The sequence below is a fragment of the Neomonachus schauinslandi genome, chromosome 16 (genome assembly GCF_002201575.2).
Source record: "Neomonachus schauinslandi chromosome 16, ASM220157v2, whole genome shotgun sequence".
NCBI lineage: Eukaryota > Metazoa > Chordata > Mammalia > Carnivora > Phocidae > Neomonachus > Neomonachus schauinslandi.
In genome coordinates this window covers 27,035,961-27,058,462 of record NC_058418.1, presented here as the reverse complement: position 1 = coordinate 27,058,462, position 22,502 = coordinate 27,035,961, and the positions used below count along the sequence as shown (strand labels likewise).

The 22,502-nt window shown below is 38.8% G+C and overlaps 1 protein-coding gene across 4 annotated transcripts in view; it reads right to left on the bottom strand.

Moving 5' to 3' along the window:
• Positions 1-1,947: 1,947 nt before the first annotated feature.
• The window catches only part of CYLD (CYLD lysine 63 deubiquitinase), a 62,306-nt gene continuing 41,751 nt past the window's right edge, over positions 1,948-22,502 (bottom strand). For 3 of the 4 annotated variants that reach the window (XM_044922174.1, XM_044922175.1, XM_021705825.2), the window contains 11 exons: positions 20,821-21,200; positions 19,779-19,944; positions 18,524-18,665; positions 17,146-17,268; positions 14,940-15,031; positions 13,962-14,028; positions 8,772-8,904; positions 7,735-7,843; positions 6,607-6,725; positions 6,115-6,331; positions 1,948-4,602 (listed from right to left, as the gene is read on the bottom strand). In XM_044922174.1, the coding sequence (XP_044778109.1) occupies positions 4,418-4,602; positions 6,115-6,331; positions 6,607-6,725; positions 7,735-7,843; positions 8,772-8,904; positions 13,962-14,028; positions 14,940-15,031; positions 17,146-17,268; positions 18,524-18,665; positions 19,779-19,944; positions 20,821-21,200 (1,733 nt within the window). In that variant the 3' untranslated portion in view covers positions 1,948-4,417. Of the gene's footprint in view, positions 4,603-5,533; positions 5,643-6,114; positions 6,332-6,606; positions 6,726-7,734; positions 7,844-8,771; positions 8,905-13,961; positions 14,029-14,939; positions 15,032-17,145; positions 17,269-18,523; positions 18,666-19,778; positions 19,945-20,820; positions 21,201-22,502 lie in introns of those variants that run through there. The other variant, XM_044922176.1, reaches the window with a different exon arrangement.

Below are 22,502 nucleotides of genomic sequence, written 5' to 3'. Positions count from 1 at the left end.
GCAGGAATAGCTCCTTCCCTGCGTCTCCATTATCTCTGGCCACCTTTGCCGGTCGGCTGTTCAGCACTGCTCCCTGACTCAAGAGAGACCCTGCAGCTGCCCCAGGATGTAGAATAAGATGAAGTGTCCTTTCTTCTCTTTTCCCTCCAGTGAAACTTCTGGAAGGAGCACAGACAAGTGCAAGGGAAACCCCCTGCAGGGAGCCTCACACTCCACAAGTCTAGTCTCGGACAAGTGACAAGGACCCCAGGAGGTGCACAGAGACCCTGCCTTCACGGGGCCCCACGCACCACATCCGCTTGGAGGGGGTTACCTTCTGTCGTCCTCCACCCTCCCATGTGCACACTGGTTTCCATTTTAATACGCTCTCCTCCTCCACTCCCCCTACGTGCCTTGGGGGATTCGAGTATTACTTTCATTGAAGGGGAATCGTGGGTGTGTTGTTAACATCACTAACTGCCAGAGAAGGAGATCTTATTTTTAATTTGAAACATTATACTCCACCTACTTTCACAAGGACATTTTGCTTCATGATAAGAGGACCTATTACCCCAACGAAAAATCTTCTCATGTGATGTTAAGATTTTCATCAAGTAGCAGATAGTACGGAATAATGTTTTCTTTATTTTTGCACAAGAGTTTGCGTTTTTCCATTTCTTTGGTACCCAGAGAGAGCCTCCGTTTCCCCTAAAGAAATAAAATGGGAGACAAATGTCCAGGTAAATAATATCAAATATCCTCTTAGGATATGTGTGTGTTCCAAAGACTGCTAAAACCTCTAGGAAACAGTGGGTTGAGGTATATATACTCAAATGCATTTCTTATATAAATTCATACGTAAACACAGACAATGTGATAAACATCCAATTACCTACATTTAGGTAGAATAATGAATGCCATAACATTATCAATCACACAATCACATAAAGAAAAGGTATTTTTGAGATCTTTTAGCTCAGTAGTTTTCAAATCTGGTTGGTCATCAGGCTTGCCCGGTGGAGCCTTTTACTGGCAAATTCCCTCGGCTCAGCTCCACTCATGAAGATCCAGCAGGTGTGGCGTGGGACCCAGAAGTTTGTATTTTTCCCTATAAAATGTGATATTCCAACCCCCTTGTTATACAGAGGACACGAGGGTCCAAAGTAGTGAAGCAGTCATCTTCTCCCTTGCTTCTAACAGAGCAAGAGCCAGAGAAAGGGGTGAACCAGGTCACTCCTTTTTTTGTTAGAGTCCCAGAGCGTCCCTGAGACTTGGTGCCCTTCCACTGAAGCCACCATGAGTGGGGATTCTGTGGTCAGAAGTAGGAGCTAAGCTGTTCGAAGGCAGGGACCCTGTCTCCTATTCCTTCTGACACAGTCCTCAGTAATAAATGTCCAGTAAATACTTGGTGGTGGGCAGTCGCTCAGCTAAGGCCTAATGCTGTATTCCCGGCTCACTTCTCTGTCTCCGATCAGCCAAGCAGGTGCGACATTATCTAGCTAGATATGGGAATCTACCTGAGAAGGGGCGTAAAGCTTGAACTTAGGAAGACGCCAAGTTCAAACAACAGGACTCAGCATGATGACACAAGATGCATAAGATTAATTACTACGTCTTTCTCTTGTTCCTGAATTATGTGTTAGGTGAAAAAATAAATGAATCCAAGGGATAGAAAGAAGCCATTTACCTGTAACATTCTGGCAAATGTGAATTACAAAAATCCTAAATTATTCTAATAGGAGATCATCCTTAGCAATTATAACAACTATATGTTAGTGACTTTTGTTACTGTTTCTCTTGGCTTTCCATGTGTTTTCTCAGTCTTATAAAACATTCTTTGGGGATGGAGTCAAACTATAACTCCCTTATAAAGCTGATTGTGAGGGACAAACACACTTAGCCTCTACCTCACGACACGGTTCCCCTCCCTCCCCCCGGCCTCATCTCCCTCCCACCCCTACGCCAGCGCTCTCACACACGCACACACACACACACACAAACTTACAAGTGTGAATTTAGTTGGGAGGTGGGCGAACAGGACTTGTTACATTTTCTATTTGTAGCTATGAATCATACACCATGTTATAAATAGTTCTACTCTATTGCCATCTTGATTTTAGATAGGATATGGGAAAAGGGAGAACCAAAACATTTTAGAAGCCAACAGGAAAGTATTAAAGGAAATTTAAGGCTACAAATTAAACAAATCACCAGGTACATGAGCCACTGGGGCCATATAGCCCAGCCCTGAGGGTGCCCACTTGCCACACAGGCTCTGCTAGGACAGGGCGAGGGACCATTCAGGGCCAGGGGAAGAGCCTCAGCCCTCCACAGAGAGCGCCCACGGCTGGTCCGGGCTTCCCCTTACTGAGCGCTCCCTCCCCCAGGTAACAGTGAAAGGACATAAGGTTCTATCTGAAGGAAATATCCTTAGAAATAATTTATGGATGTGGCCCCTCCCCCTGGAAAGAGCCTCCATATCCCAGAGGGGGAAACCTGTGCATGTATCCATATGGGTCTTCTCCAAGCCTTCTGCTGTAAGAGGCCAGGGAGGACAGACCTTCTTGAATGTACATTTTGTTTCAAAGAAAAGGAACTTTCTCCTCTTTTTTAACCGTTAAATTCATTCTTACCTAGATAGAGATTCCTGGTCATTCCTCCAGATAATCATTTTAAAAATCACACTGTTAAGCTCATTCATCCATTTATTCACTCAACACCGCTTTACTAAGGGGTGACTGGTCTTGTAGAAGGTGAGAGCCGGAAGAGACCTCAGATATCGTGCACCCCAGGCCCCTCCCTTGTTACCCGAGGTGGACAGGAGCGGTACCAGCCCCATAGCCTGGGTTCCTCACCCCCAACCCCTGACCCAGTATCCGCCTCCCGGCCCCACCCAAGCATTTAGCAAAACCTCATGCAAAATTTATGTGCTTTTTCATTTCAAAAATGAAAAAATTACAAGATGAAAGAGTTTTTCTACCTTGCTACAATTTATAAAGCTAATAAGTATCAGCAAAATGGAATGATAGAACGAAAGGTAAACGTGACTTTAAAAAAACTAATTGCAGGGTTTATAAAGACTCTTTCTACTTTTTTTTTTTACATTAAATGATTTATGAAGTCACATGCTATATACACATGACAACTCTTCTGTCTTTCTGCATGGTTAGGAAGTCTTTCCAGAAGGACAACAATACCACAAAAGGACACTCGGAGAAAACACAGACCGAAGCACATTCCACAGCACTGACATTTATAATCTGCGGTTCTAGTCTACGACATCCACTCGTGGTCTAGACACGCGCTGTGAACATGAGCTAAGAACACATCCATGTTCTACTTATTTCACCAGAAGAAGGATGAAGCTGCTGCAAACATTTCAGTAACGTATCTGATTCGTAACTGCCATGATCTCCCATGAAATCAAGCTGGATTTAGTGAGCAGACTGGCTGACCTCACTTACGTTCTGGACGGTCTTCCTCACAACAGGAGAGGTTTAAAAAGCCAATACATCTCTTCAGGGAGATTTTAATGAGTATTCCAGATTCAAATTTATTTTCTGATGGGCCATATATTTGTGTAGAAATCTACTTATCACCCCAACCCTTTAATAAAATTCATTGTGCCCTGTTCCACAAAATAGTTAGAGAGCCTTACGAAAAAAAAAAAAAAACACCCAAACAAACCTCTCAGCTGACAGTTACTGGTGTGAATGAAGAGCTTCAATTGCTATATATTCGAACCCCCCAGGAAAATTACATCAAAAATAGACGTTTTATGACAAAAATCACTAAGATATCTCAAAACCAGAACAAATAGGAAACAACACCATTAAAGGGATTTAAGTACTTTTCTGGCCACTACTGCGGAGACAGAGAAGCTCAGTGGGGTGCGGGCATGCAGGGCTCGGCACTATATAGGAGAGAATTAACAAATCAAACTCAGTACAATTTTCATAACTGGATTGAAAGTAGACTCTTAATAAAACCAACATATTTCTTCCTCAAGGCAACCATTAGCTAAAAGGAAAAATGATTTCATATCCTTGGTCCATAAAGAAGACACATTTATTTACATTCCCAATGGACTAAAAGAGGTTTTAAACTGTCACAATTAAAATTTTATGCTTCCAAAAATATCGTATGATCAATGCACTTAGCTTAAAGCTTCAGGTATTAATAACTTCATTTAGATAGACTTCTTAAAAAACCAACACAAACATACTTTCTAGAGTGCAAAATGCTTCTTATTAAATACTTCAGTAACACAAAAGCAATTTGTTTTTTTAAACACAGGACTCCCTTTCGGCAGGATCACCACCACAAAGACATCCATTGCCGGCAATGGACGCAGAACAGAACTGCTAGCTCGGGTCAGTGTGACACGACAACCTTGCCTTCGGCCGCTGCCCCTGCCCCTGCCCAGACGCGACCCCGATTACTTGTACAGACTCATGGTTGGGCTCTGGTACATGCACATGTACGCATCACAGAGAAGTCTCCGTGCGCAGCCTTGGATTCTTCTGGAGTCCAGGGAGTGCAGGTCCTCCGGAGACATTTTCAGGTACTCTCCCACTTCTGGGCATGGGGTAACTTGAGGAATGTTGAAGCCGTTCTGGCCGCCTGAGGAAAGAGGAAGAGCTCTAGTTAGGGCAGCCAAGTTCTAACCCCTTTGGCCGCCCCGGCCTACTAAAGCGATTCTGCGACTCTAAATTTAGTGGAGGCTGATTTCCAAGATCTGAAGGACCTTATTTTACTTCTGACTCCTAGAAGTTCAAGGCTCCTTTTAAGTCTTGACAGTGTTCTCACTTCTTGGTTTCTGAAAGGATTCTGGGACCAATGGAATAAAACCAGTAAAAGGAAGCATATCCTGAGCAAAGTCCAAAACCCACTTTATAGGCTTCTCTGTATTCAGGGAATAGTGTTCCACAATATGCGTAATCACACAACATCCAACTCCTCACATCCCGTGTCCCCTCCCAGACAGAAGGACCCCGGTCGCTCCACCATAAGATCATCCAGTTTAGAGCACATCTAGCAAAATGAATACTATTCCACTTCCCTAATTTTTAAATACATATTTGTGCAAGGCTTTGCTTCACAAATCATCAGACTGAATGAGGACGCTGGTGTGGTTTTAGGTGCTCCCGGCCTAGCCCCTCAAGGCTTTTCCAAACGTCCGACCCCCAGATGCTTTTCAGTTACGTGAGAGCCCCTGGTACTGGACATGTGCTCGTTATGTATTGGTTAAACAATGCCTAAGCGTCCTCGAACATGGCTGAGAAGGTGCAGCATACTCCCCATTTCGGGAAGAAATATTACACGCAGAATAGGCTTATTTTTCCAAAGAAGATATTTGTTTCTATTCTTTGCTTCATCATTTAGAAGACAATGTCGTGCGTAGTATAAAAGACAGAAGCAATGAGGTCAGAAAGATGGAGTTAAATACAAGCTATGTGACCTCAGGCACCTTAACTTCAGCTTTAATAACAGGAAAAGAGGAGTAGTCCCCCATCTTGCAGGGATTTCGGGACAATGACTCAACGTACTTCCCAGAGAGCTCGGCGCGTAGGCGCTTCATGAATGGTGACTACGGCTTGGAGCGAAACGGAGAGGGGCCTGAGAGTAAAAGACGACGAAGCTGAAACGAAAACTTCTCAGCCCTAAAATAAGAATTTTAGGATCCTTCTTTTAATAAAAACCACGTGTGTCAAAATATCACAATGATACTGTTCCTTAATTTAGTAACAGGGCTGCATATGCATTTCAAGATATAAAGACTATGTCACCAAAATACTCCTGAGAGGCTTTCCACATACACTACTCTATGACTCAGAACAGACTATCCACTATGAACTATCCCACTGCAAACTAAAACGGTGCTACACGTAGAAGAAAGTTCTTAAAACCATCCCGGGGGCACCTGGGTGGCTCAGCTAGTGAAGCGTCTGCCTTCAGCTCAGGTCATGATCCCAGCGTCATGGGATCGAGCCCCGCATCGGGTTCCCTGATCATCGGGGGGTCTGCTTCTCCTTCTCGCTCTGCCCCTCCCTCCGCTGGTGCTCTCTCTCTCTCTCCCTCTCTCTCTCAAATAAATAAATAAAATCTTTAAAAAAACAAAACAAAACAAAATACCATCCCGATCCGCCATGCTGTCAAAGAAGAGCCAGGCAGAGTCATCCTTCCCATACTTCACAAAAGCGACATAGTGACTTGTTTCTATGCAGAGAACAGCAAACAATTCCATCTTCTGGCAGGGGATGCAGCCGTGCCTCCAGTCCCAGTCAGGTAAATCTTTGGGAAGTGACACCGGGTTATATTTATGGTTCAGTCTCTTGGGATGAAGGTGGACCTGAAACGGAGCATGAAGGGAATGTCACTCATGAGCCAAACTCAAGTGTTTCCTGCAAATGAGCCCCACTTACTCTAACTCAATTCAACCCGATCAACAGCAACCAAGTACTTCTCAACAGTCCACCGACGAAACAGAAGACGCAGGAGCAATACCATTTGATTATCAATTCAAGTTAATAATGGTTTTGAAAAGTTTCCAAAATGTTTCCAACTCCAACTACAAATAATTTCCTATTTCAGGAGAGAACATCCATTAAGTGACGTCACGCTTACTTGAGTGTTGCAGGTTTTACAAAACTGCTTGATGTTTCCAGCGGAGATGTCAGGGTCATCATAACACTCTCTACACTCGTACATGGCGAGCCCCCCGCATATCCGGCACTGCCTGGGGGCTAAAACGGTAGGGGTGGGAGAGAGGTTATGGGGCCTTTAAACATGTGTTCTTCCATTAAACAAATTAAAAGTAAAAGGTAAGCTTTATTGAGGACTTAGCATCAACAAGTCCACCCCTCCCTGTCCCCATAAATGTTATATTTCCTTGGACTTGGGATATCTTTGAAAAGACATTTTCTATGATCAAGTGACAGGTTGTTTTTTTTTTTTTTAAGATTTATTTGAGAGAGAGAGAGTGCAAGCGAGAGAGAGCACGAGCAGGGGGCAGGGAGAGGGAGAGGGAGAAGCAGGCTTCCCGCTGGGCAGGGAGCCTGACTCGGGGCGTGGCGCTTGATCCCAGGAACCTGGGATCATGACTGAGCCAAAGGCAGACATTTAACCAAGTGAGCCACCCAGGCGCCCCAAGTGACAATTTTTTAAAAACAGTGTATTCTAGAGTGTTTTTACACAATTATGAAATGTCTACTGATGACAATTCAAAGAATGAAAAAATATAAAGAAGAAAACTGTAAGCATCTACAATTTCAGTTGGCAAGGGATAACCACCGTCAACACTATTGTGAATTTTCTCCAATAATTTTATATCTGCAGATTTATGTAACCCTGTGTGTGCATGCGTGCGTGTGCGTTGGGGGGGGCCCTCTTATAGAAAGGACCAACTTACCTTTTCACTTCACATTACATTATAACTACCTTCACAAACATGAATTTCAATGGCAATAGTTCCATTGTACACCATAATTCATTTAACTACTCTTCTCTCAAATAGATTGTTCCTAATTTCTTAATCATGTGACAATAAATACATCTGTATATAGAATATTTATTTGCATCTCTGATTATTTTCTCAGAATACCTAAAACTGAAAGTACTAGCTTAGTATTTCAGGCTCTTCAGATCCTGAATTGCTTTTTGGAAGAACCGTATCCTGTTAGACTCTGACTCATAATTAATGAGACTGGCCTATTTGTGAAAAATAAACAAAACAAACAAAAATCTTATACTTACTATCTTCAAGTAAATCTGTTATATTTAACTCCAGAGAAGGAAAAATTTTTTTAAACAGTTTAAAGTCTTTTCCAAATCGAGGCATCTGAATAATCAGACATGATGGTGCCTAAAAACAAGATACATGTATTTTTAGAATCAAAGTGCTGAACAAAATTCTCCCTATGAAACCGAAGCAGTCATGGTCATCACGCCAAGCAGCGGTTCTGCTATAATACCAACGGCCTGTATGCAGGATCCGAGCGTGAATGCAGAGCGGGGAGGCAGAGAACCAATGAGCCACAAGTTTTCAAGTGGTCCAGGATCCATTTCCTGGACACCCAGAGGTCAGGCAGGTCAACAACCCTGGGTCTCTAACAATATGATGACAATCTAGAGTAACACTCCACTGTGGGTTTATATTTAAAACAAACATTTTAGAAAGATTGTTTTGGCAAGTATAATAAAGAAACTGTGGTCACTGAAGGACACCATTCCTTCTATTTCAACAAATAACTGTAGCCATTAAAAGCTTTACCAGAACATTCTTTCAGAAATAAATTCAATAAAAATAAACCACAAGCACGTACCACTAAGATCATGAAGACACAGTAAACAATAAAAGAAAAATAATTTCTATCACTTGTTCACTAACAAACCAATATAAGTGAATTTATTTTGTCTCTTGTTGAAGGAAAAGTAAACATTCTTTTTTGATATGTTTGGCTAATATGCTTAGATAAAATGTTAAACTGGGTAAAATGACAGCTTAAAAAAAAACACAATTCTTCCTTTTGCTTCAAATACTACTTAAAAGTTTTCAAGTTACAAATTAGCTTTATATTTTCTTTTGCACCGAAAATCCAGAAAGTCTAATCTTAATTCTAAGCCATTTTCTGCAAGGACACAACTGAAACACTGAACTTTTTTTTTTTTTCTTAATTTGTGTTTTGTTAACAGTTACTATGTTCTCAGTGGGGTAAAATTAACAGTTATTAAATCTAGTAGTAGTCTCAAGATTACTAAGGAATGTCACATAAAATATAATAATCACTAACCTCTGCAAATTTCAGGTTACTGTTGATAAAAGACCATTCCAATAACTGCTGAATTGTAGGAACTCCAACTTTTTCATTTTTTTCCATAAAAATTTGATAGAAGTAACAATCTTGTACTTTTTGACCTGCTGATCTAAAAACATGCAGAAAGAAACATGATTTTTCTCCAAAATGCTTAAGTCAGAACGTGAAGCTGTCCCAGCAGTATTTGAGGCCAGAAAAACCTACGGCATTGACGGTGCCCCCTGGGTCATCAGAACAGGTGAAAAACAATAATGCAGATTAATTAATTAAATGTACTTTGCATAAAACCTTAACAATGAGTTCTTATTTTAGTTTTCATATCCAAAAGTCCCCTTAGTGATCAGCAGAAAAATAATGGAATAACATCTGCAGTCGAGAAGCACTGTGTGAACAATAACAACCGGAAGCTAAAATTACTTGGTTCAACTTAACTGTCTAAATCTAAAAAGTATTTTTAATCAGCAATCCATTAAACTATTGATTGTTTAAAATCTAAAAGGCATTTAATGCTTTAAACAGGAAAATAAATTCTTATGTCTCTGAATGGGACAGACCCTTAGAGACCTTCCAGACTCAACGCTTCACTTCTAAAATGAAGGCCCTGAGTTCTAGGAAAGAATAATCATCGCTTCCCGGCAACTTAAAGCAGAGCCATGTGTAGAAACCAGGTGTCCTATCAACCACTGACTATTCTTTCCACGAAAGCATGCTATCTGTTTAGATGGTCACTCATTTAGTCAACAAATACCAAGTAAGCTCCTACTATATGCCTGTCACAGTGTTACCAATATATTATACATTTTCCCTTTCAAATATTTTACAACAGGGGCGCCTGGGGGGCTCGGTCCGTTGGGAGTCCAACTCCTGATTTCGGCTTGGGTCATGGTCTCAGGGTTGGGAGATCAAGCCCCACGTCGGGATCGGCACTCAGCATGGTCTGCTTGGTATCTCTCTCCCTCTCCCTGCCCCTTCCCCCGCTCACACATGCTCTCCCTCTCCTCTTTAAATAAATAAAATCTTAAATTAACTAACTAAATATTTTACTATAGAATGCCATTAATCTTTAAAAAACTAACCCTACCAAAAGGATTAATAATCTTTAAGTGTACTATTTACCTTCCCAGCAGAATTTCTGGGTACAGAATCAACCTATTTTTATAGCTAGATTTCAAGATTTTTATAGAAATTTATTAACATAGTTTCCATAATGAAACAGCTGTTCAGAGACCAACCTTCAAAGCCCTCAGCTTTCCAAGCAACTTATGTCCTGAAATAAACAAAACTTACTTTTTAACAAAGCCAGGAGATTCATGAGAACCCACAACAAATAAAAACAAATGATAATCAAAAAACCTGAAGGTTATGCTCTATCAATATTTTACTTGGTTGTTGATGACTTTATAAAAGACCAGCATTTTTCTGTGAAAGCCAAAAGCACAAAAAAATTTAACTTACAGGTAACAGGGGAAAAAAAATAGGACAGGAAACTAAGAAAGCATAAAGTGGTCGAGGTCAGTAGTTGCAACAATTAGAAATAATAATGGTGAGGGGAGAAGGGGAATCGTGGTTGATGGGAACCCAAGAGCAGGCATCGAGAGAAAGGAACCAGAAATGAGGATGAAGACAAACAGCTTTGTGATATTGAGGCAGACAGATTAGGAGCCTGGGAGGGGGTGGGGGAGAAAAAAAAACAAGCACTCAAATCTCATTACCACAGTTTTAGAAGGCTAAAACCCTAAAGTAATAAGCGGGTCATTAAGGCACACAGACACAAGAATTACAACAAAGCTGGTGGGATGGCACAGAACCGTACAATTTAGATTGCCGTTTTCCACTAAGAAAATCTAAAAGCACAAGGGTACAAATGTTGCATTAACCTTAAAAGAAAACATGTATCTATGGAGAAGATAAAAACAAAATTCTTTAGATTCTGGGCTATCTAGCACTGTGGAATAGAATATATCCATGTAATAAGAATACCCAGACCATGTTCTATAACAAGAAGTATTCAGTAATTCAACCTGAAACTGCCCTGTATCTTTGCTTCTTGATTGCCAATTTTTTTATTTTTTTTATTTTTTTTTATCTGAGAGAGAGAATGTGAGACAGAGAGCATGAGAGGGGGAGGGTCAGAGGGAGAAGCAGACTCCCTGCCGAGCAGGGAGTCCGATGCGGGACTCGATCCCGGGACTCCAGGATCACGACCTGAGCCGAAGGCAGTCGCTTAACCAACTGAGCCACCCAGGCGCCCTTGATTGCCAATTTTATTCTGTTTCTTGGAATTTTTCTTTGCCTCTGTGCACTATCCTTTCTTACAAGTGGCTATGACTTCAGTTTTACCTTCTCTTTAACACCCCACACGAGTCATCATTACCAGTACTCTTGTTATTGTTGTTTTTTGAGTATGAAGGCTTAATTTACCTATATTTATGACCTTGATTCTTCCTTGTTTCTAGCATACTACTCCTTTGTTCTAAATTCAGCTTTGTCTTTCTTAAGTATATTCTGTAGTAAGTCTCTGAGTTAGGTGATTTAGTCCTGGTTCTTCCTGCTCAGAAATCCTGTGCACCTTTCTTCTTAGAACTTAAGTCTGCCAAAAATTCTGGAAAATATTCAGCTGTTATCTATCAAAATTATTGCTTCTTCCCCATTCTCTCCAGTGTCTCCTAGAACTGCACTTAGAATCTGTCTTCCACGTCTCTTATCCTCTCTCGTTTTCCAACTTCTTTCCCTTGGGGCTACATTCCAGGTACTTTCTTCAGATCTATCATCCAAATGAGCAATTCTCTCTTCAGCAATACATACTGCATCCAGTGACGCACCCCCTCCCAGCCATAAAGCATATATACAGAGATAGACATTTTTAATCTCTATTTCTGGGAATTCTATTTTTGTTTATTTGATTTTGTTTGTTATCTAATCAGCATTTATCCTCCTAGGTGGCTAAGTCCTTTGTCTCGTCAGTCCTGTAAGACTTCTGTGCAGTCTCTCAGACTGTTCCACTATTTTAGAGTTTACGGTACTCCTCTTCCTAGTTGTTACATCAGCGGACTCTCCCTCAGAAAGAAAGGCTCGTGCAGGTGAAGAATGACACTTGGGACAGAAAAGCTAACGTTTGAAGTATCTTTTTATATCTTCTTACAATCTTTAAACGAGTGACTCCCCATATGAAGAGGCCACTGAAAGGGGAAGGGAACAGTGACCCCTTCGAGGGGTGGCGGAACTTCCCAAGGCCCTCTCCAAACCCCACAAGCCCTTCAAGCACCAAGATGCACTCTTACATGTATCCAGCCCTCTTCACCCCCCGAGAATCACAGCTGTTTTCATCTTTGTTAGTACTGAGAGTCTATGACATTCACAAAGGGTGTTGGGCTATGGGGGGGGAAAAAAAGACAATTGTTTTAATCATCTGAAATTTAGCTCTTCCAGAGGAAAACAAAAGTAACTTTTTTTCTCCCAAATTGCCTGTTAGATTTCCTACATCATGTATTAAACACAGCTTTCTTTCCTCATTTGTGTCTGAAAGCTGACTTGTAAGATACTGAGATTCTATTTTGAGCTTTCTATTCAGGTCTATTGGTCCACTTTTATATAGTTATCACACTGTTTAATGTCTAGTGCTTTGCCTTACAGCTTATAATAGAGCTCTTAAAAAAAAAAAAACCCTCAAACTTCAATGTTTTCACCCATTTCATCCTGTAAAGAACTCTAAAATCACTTTACTGAGTTCAAAAAAAAAAGTTAAGATCCTGTTTATGTACAAATCATTCTGTAAAAAATTAACATCTCTAAGTAACTTACTATTCTTAACTGGAACACAATCTTTCTCACTAATTAATTAACTCACCTTTGAGCTCTGGGCAAGTCTTTTAAAAAACCCATCTCAATAAAATTGATTTCTTGGCATTTTATACTTTCATGAAGTATGAAAGCATTCCCTTTTCATATCTGCTAGAAGGTATATAGAAATGCTATTGATTTCTCCATGATTATTGTCTACATGGTCAAATTACAAATTCTTGTGTTACTTCCAGTAGTTTCTGAACAATTCTCTACGATTTTCTAGATGTTCATATAGCTATTACCATCTCTGAATAGAGAATAAATATGTATTCTTGATGTTTATGTATTATGTCTTATTTCATTAGATAAAACTTCCAAAACAGTATCAAACTGTAATTGTGGTACTGTCCTCCTTTCCCTTCCTTCTATCCATCGATTCAACACTGGCATCAAACAACATCACTTACGACACAAAGACGAGTAAGAGTATTTGTACGTGACCAGCTTAGGGAAGTAATAGTAAATCAGCAAGATTTTCAACAGAGGAACCCAAGCTAAAGTATAAAAGGGTCCAGCACTTAGACTGTGATCACTAAACCACCTGGAAAGTTCATCCATTTAGAATATCTCACTAAGAACTTCAGTGCATCAGATTCAAGACTTTCATTCAAGATGGAGGAGAAAAAAAGGCTAAGTTACAAAACTGGGAACAAAAGAGCTAATATGAGGCTAAACTAATTCTGAGTGATGGATCATCAAAAACAGCATTCTCATGGTATTTGACTGGGTTAGAATAAGATTCTCTTTTTTTTTTTTTAAGATTAATCTATCCACTTTAGAGAAAGAGAGAGAGTGCAAGCATGAGCGGGTGCAGGGGCAGACGGAGAGAATCTCAGGTAGATTCCCCACTGAGTACAGAGCCAGACGTGGAGCTCCATCCCAGGACCCTGAGATCATCACCTGAGCTGAAATCAAGAACTGGATGCTCAACTGACTGAGCCACAAAGGCGCTCCAAGAATAAGATTCTCTTAGAATCTTGATTTCCCTTAGAATCTTTCATTACTTAAATTATAAAAATATTTATATACAGTTTTATAAGAAAATGATTTGCAATAATATTTATTACTATGGTTAAAATTAAAAGCACAAATTTACACTGGATTCACTCTTCCAGTTAACTATGATACTATGGGGAGAACAATTAAACTAATTAATTACATAATTAAATGGTTAAATTTGCATCATAGGAACCTAGCATATTAAGATTCCTAAACAAATACAATATTACATAATCACTAAAGAAATCATTTTTTTGGAATGATGGCAGAGAAAATGAAGATCGCCTATTTTTTCCAATGCTTCTGTAACAATTTAAAAGTTACCTTATTTTTAACAATGGTTCTACCCTTAAAATATGATGAAACAGGATATTCAAGAATTCTTCAGGATCTAGGAGAAAATAAAAAAATAAGTCATAGATGAAATTTTTAAATCATTCTATTTTTTTATAATAGTTATATTCTGATTCTAAATTCACTTTCATAATTGATACTTTTTCAATTAAAAGCATAGTTCTCAAGTTTTCCTGCTTAATGAAAACTATAAAGGATATTTAATAGTTATGACAAAGTAGGACAGTCCAATTTTGTTATAACTTTACTGTGTGTGAAAAGGTATAGTAAATTCATGTATAATGAAATAATTTTAATTTCTTCTGGGGGGTTAAGCAGAATAAAACTGGAAATATAATCTTGTTTTTTCCCGTTATTTGAATAATTACCAAGTCTCTAAACATCATAGCTGGTTACAGTATGCTGCTAACATGTTCACAGTCAGGAGCTGAATCTCTAAGGAAATCCATTAGCTAAGAATAGATTAAAACATGGTCTCTGACCATAAACTTAATTCTAGTTTGCCATGTTAGTCCCTTTATAACAAGGAAAGCTAACTGGAAAAATGGGAATGAACCCAATGCAACCCTTCACCCCTAAAGGGAAACAATGATGAATACCATTGCTGGAAGGAAAGACAAAAACTATTTATTAACTTAAAGTACTACAACTAGGCAGCTTCTCAAAGGGATTCATTTTCCCATATATCACTCACTTTTAGAAGAGAGAAAGTATTTACAAAAAGGGGGCAAAACGGTCTGTTACACAGAAACTAATATTACACTGTGTGTTAACTGGAATTTAAATAAAAGCTTAAAAAAAGAACTTAAAAAAAATTGTACATCACACAGAAAGGAATTTCTAGTTTAAAATAAAATCCCCAAAACTACACGGACACACATTTCTGCCAATAATTTAGCATGTGCTTTCAAATTATTTTTAATGCATATCCTATAAATTAAGAGCCACCTTTTTCTTCAGAGGTAAATCCTGATGCAGCCTCAACTTTTTCAAGTATTTTCCTCAGCTTCATAATCTTTGTTGCACACACATATCCGTATCTACATTAGTAAAAAACAATTAATACTGGCATATATATCAAATTAGTATAACCCATTTTGATAATCACACAGTTCTTATATAATTCCAATATGTCATACATAAATTCTTAGCTAGACAATTATTTTGAAAATCACAGTTATAGGCTGCTTCTTGAGGTTTATAAATTAAAAATCTAGCATCAGAATTACCCCAGACACCATCATGCCTAAGTAATAGCTGCCATATACTAATCTAAGAAAAAGCATTTTTAAATTACGATGACTGGTCTTCTGATTCTATTTGCTTAAGAAATTAAAGCATTTACTTAAAAAAAAAAAAAAAAAAAAAAAACTTTGAGAGCAAGTCCTTTTAATACTAAACACTGAAAACGCTGCCAAAGGGAATGAATGGTAAAGGGCCTTGATAAAAAACTGAAAATTGAAAGTGCAACCAAGCTGGTCATCAAGTGCATGACATTGTCTCTCATCTTTATCTGAATACAGGACACATTCAGTACATTCCACGGGGATCCCTGACAAAATTCTAACGCTAAAAATGCCTTTGGAAGAAACCTGGGAGGCCATCACAAGCTTAACAAGAGCAAGTCAAAACTAGCTAATCTAATACCCATTTTGTATACTGACATTCATTCACTCATTAACTCTCTGCAACTAACATACACTGAGCATCCACCACTGAACACAGTACTCTAACCTGTCAGCCACTGGGAATATAAAAATGAGTAAGGTGATAAAACAGGGACTCTGCCTTTGAGGAGCTTGAAACGGAGAAAGCAGAAGTTTCAGTAACAGATAAAACCAGTCAGCTATAATGGAGATAGGAACGCTGCAGAGAGAAGGAATCTTGATCACAACAAGGCATCTGCCAAGGGCCTTGCTGTGAACAGGGTGACAGAGTCTGGTTAATCATGATTCTTAACTGGTTGGACAACAGTATCCAAATAATTTCTGTTAATGGACTTAAGATGTTTGGGAAGGAAAGAAGGAAGTGGTCTAGAGTTTTGGATTTGATCTGTCTTGTTCCATTACCAATTACCTGGGAGAAGAAATGGACAGTAAACTTAAAAATTTGCATCAGATAAAATAACTGATATCAAAATCAAGACTCGTAATTACCTTAAAGGATGAAAACTAGAGTCATTTTCATTACAGAATGTAAAGAAAAGATAGAAGGAGGGAGATTATAATTTACTTTCCTAGCCATGTTATACAGTAGGCCATTCTGCATGCCCTCCTTTATTATTCAGTCTTCTGCATTTTTGTCATCAAAATCTTCTATCAGACTATTTTTAAATTTTAACTGTTAAATAAGAAAAGGGTCCCAAGATTCAAATTAATATGGACTTTAAATTACATAGTTTGTTCTCTATATTCCTGAGTGAACAGATTTCTTTCATAGTCTAGGGCCTTAGCTAACTCTTCATAGTTTAAATTTTATAATGTGAAATTATCACACATCACTACTACCACTTATGAAATGTCTCTACTAGATGTCTCATCACTTGAGCTTATATCATCACAAATTGCTTTCTGTGACCAAAGAAAGACGTATTTATAATTCATAAACTAAGAAATGACCAAAAACATCACTTTTTAAAGGATGTGCAGGGAGGCCTAAATATATTCCTGTAACCAACAAAGGTGTTAATAAAATACATCTCATCTGTTTCTAATACAAGAGTACTAAATACTAGCTATTCTACAAATCAAAATTTTCCTTTGCTCCTTTTTTGTCAGATAAAATTAAGTTTAAGAAGCCAGACTATGCCAATTGGACCAGAGAGAATGATCACTGTTAGAGGTAACTGCTGGAATGAGCTATAACAGAAGATAAGAGTACCACGTACCTTATATCAGCTTTTCTAAACCTACTGCAATTACTAAATTGGATTCTACCAAAATGGTTTCATCATTTTATGGCATACGCTATGTGCTACACCCTAACCAGATTTAGAAATTAAATAAGTAAAGGCAGTAAAGGTTCAATCATACTTCATCAACAAATTTTCACCCATTCCTTAATAAATGAAAGCAGGTATAACTTAATTACTAGACCAAAAAACAGCAAATAGGACACCATCTAAAGGCAAAATAAGTATAGATCTTCTACTTACATTCTCAGAGGATTAACAATTTCTGTCCTCAGTAGCTCCTGAGTTTCACTATAATATTCTACATCATTCTTTTCTTTAGGTCTAAGTAACACAGTGTCCAGAACAGAACTAAAAGCAAACAAGCTGTAAAATAAAAGGAATATTTTTCCTCATGCTGTACACGTACCACAGATACTAAACAGAATACTAAAAAGATACTGAACAGATACTAAAATGATACTTTTTGGGAAACAGAGACTAAAGAGAATTGAAGAGAAAACACACAAAGTCTGGAGAACAAGGAACATACAAATTAGTGCTTTCCGTTAACACAGGTCCCAGAGACACCCGTTAAGTTTCCCATCGTTTAATCATCAGGGTCTAGAGATCCTTCTAAGTTAAAAATACCAATATTGAGAAAACAAACTATTGATTGACAGTGTTAAAGGATAAAAACATGCCTCAAGTATATTAAGTGAACTTCTCTGCAAAAGCTGAAAAGGGGCCTACAAATCTGAGTCGAAGTACAGACAGACAACAGAGGAGGAAGTCTGAAACTACTTCCCAAGGCATACACATACACAGTATATAACCCACTCCGGATATCCTACCTCTCTCCCCACACACCCCTTTGCAGAGAGAGAAATTTCTTTTAAATGCCAAAATCACTTATGCCAAAATCACTTGAGCGACTAACAGCAGTGACTTGCAGGATCAAAGAAAAAGGAAATTTGGCTAATACAAATTTTTATCAGGAAATCTAAAAAGTCTTTTATCAGTTCTTTAGGGCTTGTTTTTATCCTTACATACCCACGAGATGTAAAGTATTCTGCCAAAAAGAATGGCCCACCACGTTTACTCTCCTCCCCACTTTTAAAATGTTAACACCCCACTGAGTTCCTAATTCTTACAACAGGGCTGTAGACAGCTGGTCAGTTACATTCAGCTTAACTAGTGGCGAACTTGGTTGGATCTCAGTGTAAAACTTCTTGCCTGCCATGTTAAGTCGTTCAACTTTAGAATAAACTACATATATGAGGGCAACTGTGCTTCTACTGAACATAAGTCTTTAAAAAAAACTCTCTTAATTCTCTTCAGTCACACGATTTCCCAGAGTATCTGTCCCCCCTGTAACACTATCAGTCTTACTCCTCCCTCACAGCATTACTTTTATAGTAATGTTTTTGGATACAAGCACGAGACCACGTTCAATAGCTTCCAAAGGGTATAATGAAATGTAAATCTCCCTTTCTTTCCTGTTCCCCAGCCACTCAAAGGCAGTTAGCAGTTTCTTTCATGCACATGCAACATGTACACGCATGCACGCACGCGCACACACACACACGCGCGTCTCTGCCCCCGTGGAACTATATCCCTATTGCATTAATTTGAAACTTACCAGAATAAGGTTGAGTCTAAATAACAAGAATTATAATGACCCTGGATACCCTTCTTCTTTCCAATCATTATCTCTAAACCTTCTTTTTCCATTTTGGGTGGGGTATTTTCTTCTACTACTTCACTCAAGTAGCCTCCAAATGCTGCAAACATAAAAATGAAAATGCCAAAGTACCCTTTTTAACTATTACAATATGTACTCCTATATATTTCTTCATTTTAAAATACATTTTTGTATTCTGAGGCAAAATTTGTTTCATGACTTAAAACTAAGTAAAAGGTAGGTTTGGGTTCATTGTTCTTCAGCTTGGCTTGTAAAAATGCTACTGCTCATTTCAACCTCACTTCCTCCACCATTTAAAAAACACTTCAGGGTATTAAGTACTGTATAAAAAGCATCTGCCAAATAAAATATTTTGTTCCCCGAATATTTTATAATTTGTCTGAGATGTTTCATCTTCAAGTCGAAAAAGAAAACAAAAAAATTCCACAGCACTACTTCAACTGTAACGAAAAATGTTTTTCATAAAGATGGCTTTCCTATTGATAGTTGTTTAACTGTCAAGATGCTTCACAACTATTACCCAAAACTGGAAAGGGATAGCATCAGGAAACTGTCCCCTGTTATGAATGATGAGGGGATCTGTCCTCTATGAATCAATCTAAAACTACTTCGTGTAACAATGCTGACTCCTTGATAAGCTATGTTTATTGGTGTACTCGATACACCAAAAGGCCACTTTTCAATTTCCACCTCTGTGTTTTTAAAAATTACATGCTGGCGACCAGGGCTCCTGGGTGGCCCAGTCAGTTACACGTCTGCCTTTGGCTCAGGTCATGACCCCAGGGTCCTGGGATCGAGCCCCGCATCAGGCTCCCTGCTCAGCTAGGAGCCTGCTTCTCCCTCTCCCTCCGCCTGCCGCTCCCCCTGCTTGTGCTCTCTCCCTCTCTCTGTCAAACAAATATTTTAAAAACATTAAAAAAATGCTGGCGACCAACAGGAAGAGAAAAATAAGTCCCACTATTTTTCACTTTCCAAATCTCATTTTTTTTCCTGATATTTTTTTCAAAAGTCCCCTCTTGGGACAACTGTAACTTTCTTATACACCAAGTAGCAATTTTTACTGATTTACGAGCTGATGAACATTGGCAAGAAATATGTATAAACGCGGTCACTGCCTCCTACTGCAAAATGGCCTGAGATCAGAACCAGAGTCACTCCAGATTGGTAAAGTAAACGAAAGGCATCCAAATACCTAGAGAATTACAGCGTTCAATCTGATTGGAAACTGGCTGCAGAGAGGCAAACCTAGAGTCGGGCCTGCAGCTCTTCAGTTTAACAAACAGCGCCTTCTTCAGGGCACAGGTGAAGTACCGAGTGCCCCTAAAGGTTCCATCCGTACAGCCCGCACATTCATCTTCCTGAAAAAGAAATGCTTCGGTATGTGTTACTCTGCACCTTGCAACATAGCATACAAGGAACGAAGGTTGCTAAGATGTGTTTCTGGCTCAGCCTTTCTCAGAATTCCCTCATCACGCCTGTCCCGAGAACTCCATCAGAAAAAAAAGGATCGACTAACTAGTGCTTCAGCCCACAACTAATCATTTAAGAAATTAATTCCTTAATCCAACATGAAGTCCTCAATGTATTTTCTTCTAGAATATGTGCTTAAACCTTCCCTGGTTAACCAACTTTCCCACACCATTTCCACAAGTACTGAAACTAAGGGGCAGAGGCGATTTATTTTAACAACTGCCCCTCCCCAAAAGTAGCATTCACTGGCATGCAAACAAATTTTTTAAGAAATATATTTTATAGATAAAAGTTAAATGTTCTCAAATTATCCTTTCCAGATCATGAAAGGCCAAACGTTACGCTTTCCTAGTCTCCAAAGGGAAAATCTTTCCCTCTAATAAAGATCACAAAAAATCTCTAAAAATGGCAATTAATCTTAAAACCGATGATATAAATATTAGAACTGACTAGGGGAGGGAGACTGAGGAAGAAAAAGAAAGCTGATAACAGATTTGCTTTCCTTACTATATTCTGTTTAATGTAATGAGCCTAAACACATTAGTTTAAAAATTTGTTTTCATTAGTTGAACATAGATGAACTAACATCAGGAACAAGTGGGTCAGATGCTTCGTGGGTGGCAAAGAAGTTGGGTGACACGGGAATAAAATTTTTCTCTAGTGATGCCTTTCTGACAAAACATTTTGACAAAAAAAGCGTAATAGGGAAAAAAATACACAGAACTCCAGAGAAGAACTGCAATTTTTAAGTCAAATTAAATTACCAGTTCCAGTCCAGCTAGCACTTCGTTGAGTCCTGGTGGCTGACCAATCCAACGGATCACCCCATAGAAAGGCGGATTCTCTTTAACTTCAGCCAGAGAGCCCACTTCCAGACCATGTGAGTTCCCAGAAGTCATGGCCAAGGGTGGACTCTCCTGGACAGGTGCATTGTTTAGCTCTCCCATCACGGACTGAACGGACAGAGAGAGTGGACTGTGGCCAATACTTCCATTGGTATTGGGCATCTTTGTCAGACTGAATGGTAAAGAGTGAAATCTGTTCTCAGTGGATAATGAGTTCATGGAAGGAGGCTGCAGGGGTGGTGAAGCGTGTCCAAAGTCTGGAGATATCTCTGTAAGCGATTTTGCAGGGTCTTCAGCAACTATAAAAAATTATTTTTATTTAGAAAAATGTATTCAAGAATATTAAATATGCCCATATCTCTAAAAATTAATATACACGCCTAGTCCAACTGCCCATTTTGACTCTAGAAGGATTCTTATAAGCAATGCACACTTAATCTCTCCAAACAGTGGTCTAGATTCTCCTCCCACCTCCAGATTTTTCTACCTCAGTAAATGGCACCCAATTGTTCAAACCAAAAAAATCTATTATTGATTGGTATTAAATAGGTTTTACTTTGTCCATAATACAATTAAGTTAGAAAACAGGACCAAAAAATACCAAAAAATTTAGAAAGACGCTTCTAAGTAACTAAAGGACCAAAAAAGAAATGATTATATAAATTTTTAAAATAAAGAAAAAAGAGAAAGAAGCAACAAACGCTTGTGGAGCACAACTAAATTAGTACTTACAAAGGAAATGTGTAGACTTAATACAGTTTATTTTAGAAAAAAAAGAATATTAATGAACTCAGAATACAACTTAAGAAGTTGGAAGAACAGATTAACCTCCCAAAAAACAGTCCAGAGGAAAAGAATAAATACAAAACAGGAATTAATGAAAGAGAAGACAAACATACAGGAAAGAGAATCAAAACCAGATAAATTTACAAAAACAGGAACTAATTTAAGACAAAACCAAAACACAAAAAGAGAAAGCCAAAAGCTATTTCCTTAAGATAACTAATACAGATGCCAGGCAGGCACTGCAGACCATGGAGGGAAGGGCAGGGAATAAACTTCTCAATAAATAATACTGAGATCATCAGTTACCGGAACTTTAAAAAAAAATTAAACTGAAGCTGTACTGCATGCTCTACACAAAAATCACTTCCAGGTGTTTCAAAGACAAATGTGAAAGGTAAGACTATAAGCTTCTGGAAGACAATATACAAGAATGTTCTTTGTGATTTTAGGCCAGAGAGTAATTTTTTGAATATAAGTATACAAGCCATAAAGGAAAAGACTGACAAATATGATATTAAAATTGAGCTACTTATTCATTAAAAGGCATCATAACAAGAGTGAGAATATGAGCCGGACAAGGAGAAAACACTTCTAATCCATTTTTTTTTTTAAGATTTTATATTTATTTGACAGAGAGAGAGAGACAGCGAGAGAGGGAACACAAGCAGGGGGAGTGGGAGAGGGAGAAGCAGGCCTCCCGTGGAGCAGGGAGCCCGACGCGGGGCTGGATCCCAGCACCCTGGGACCATGACCTGAGCCGAAGGCAGTCGCTTAACCGACTGAGCCACCCAGGCGCCCCTATAATACATATTTCT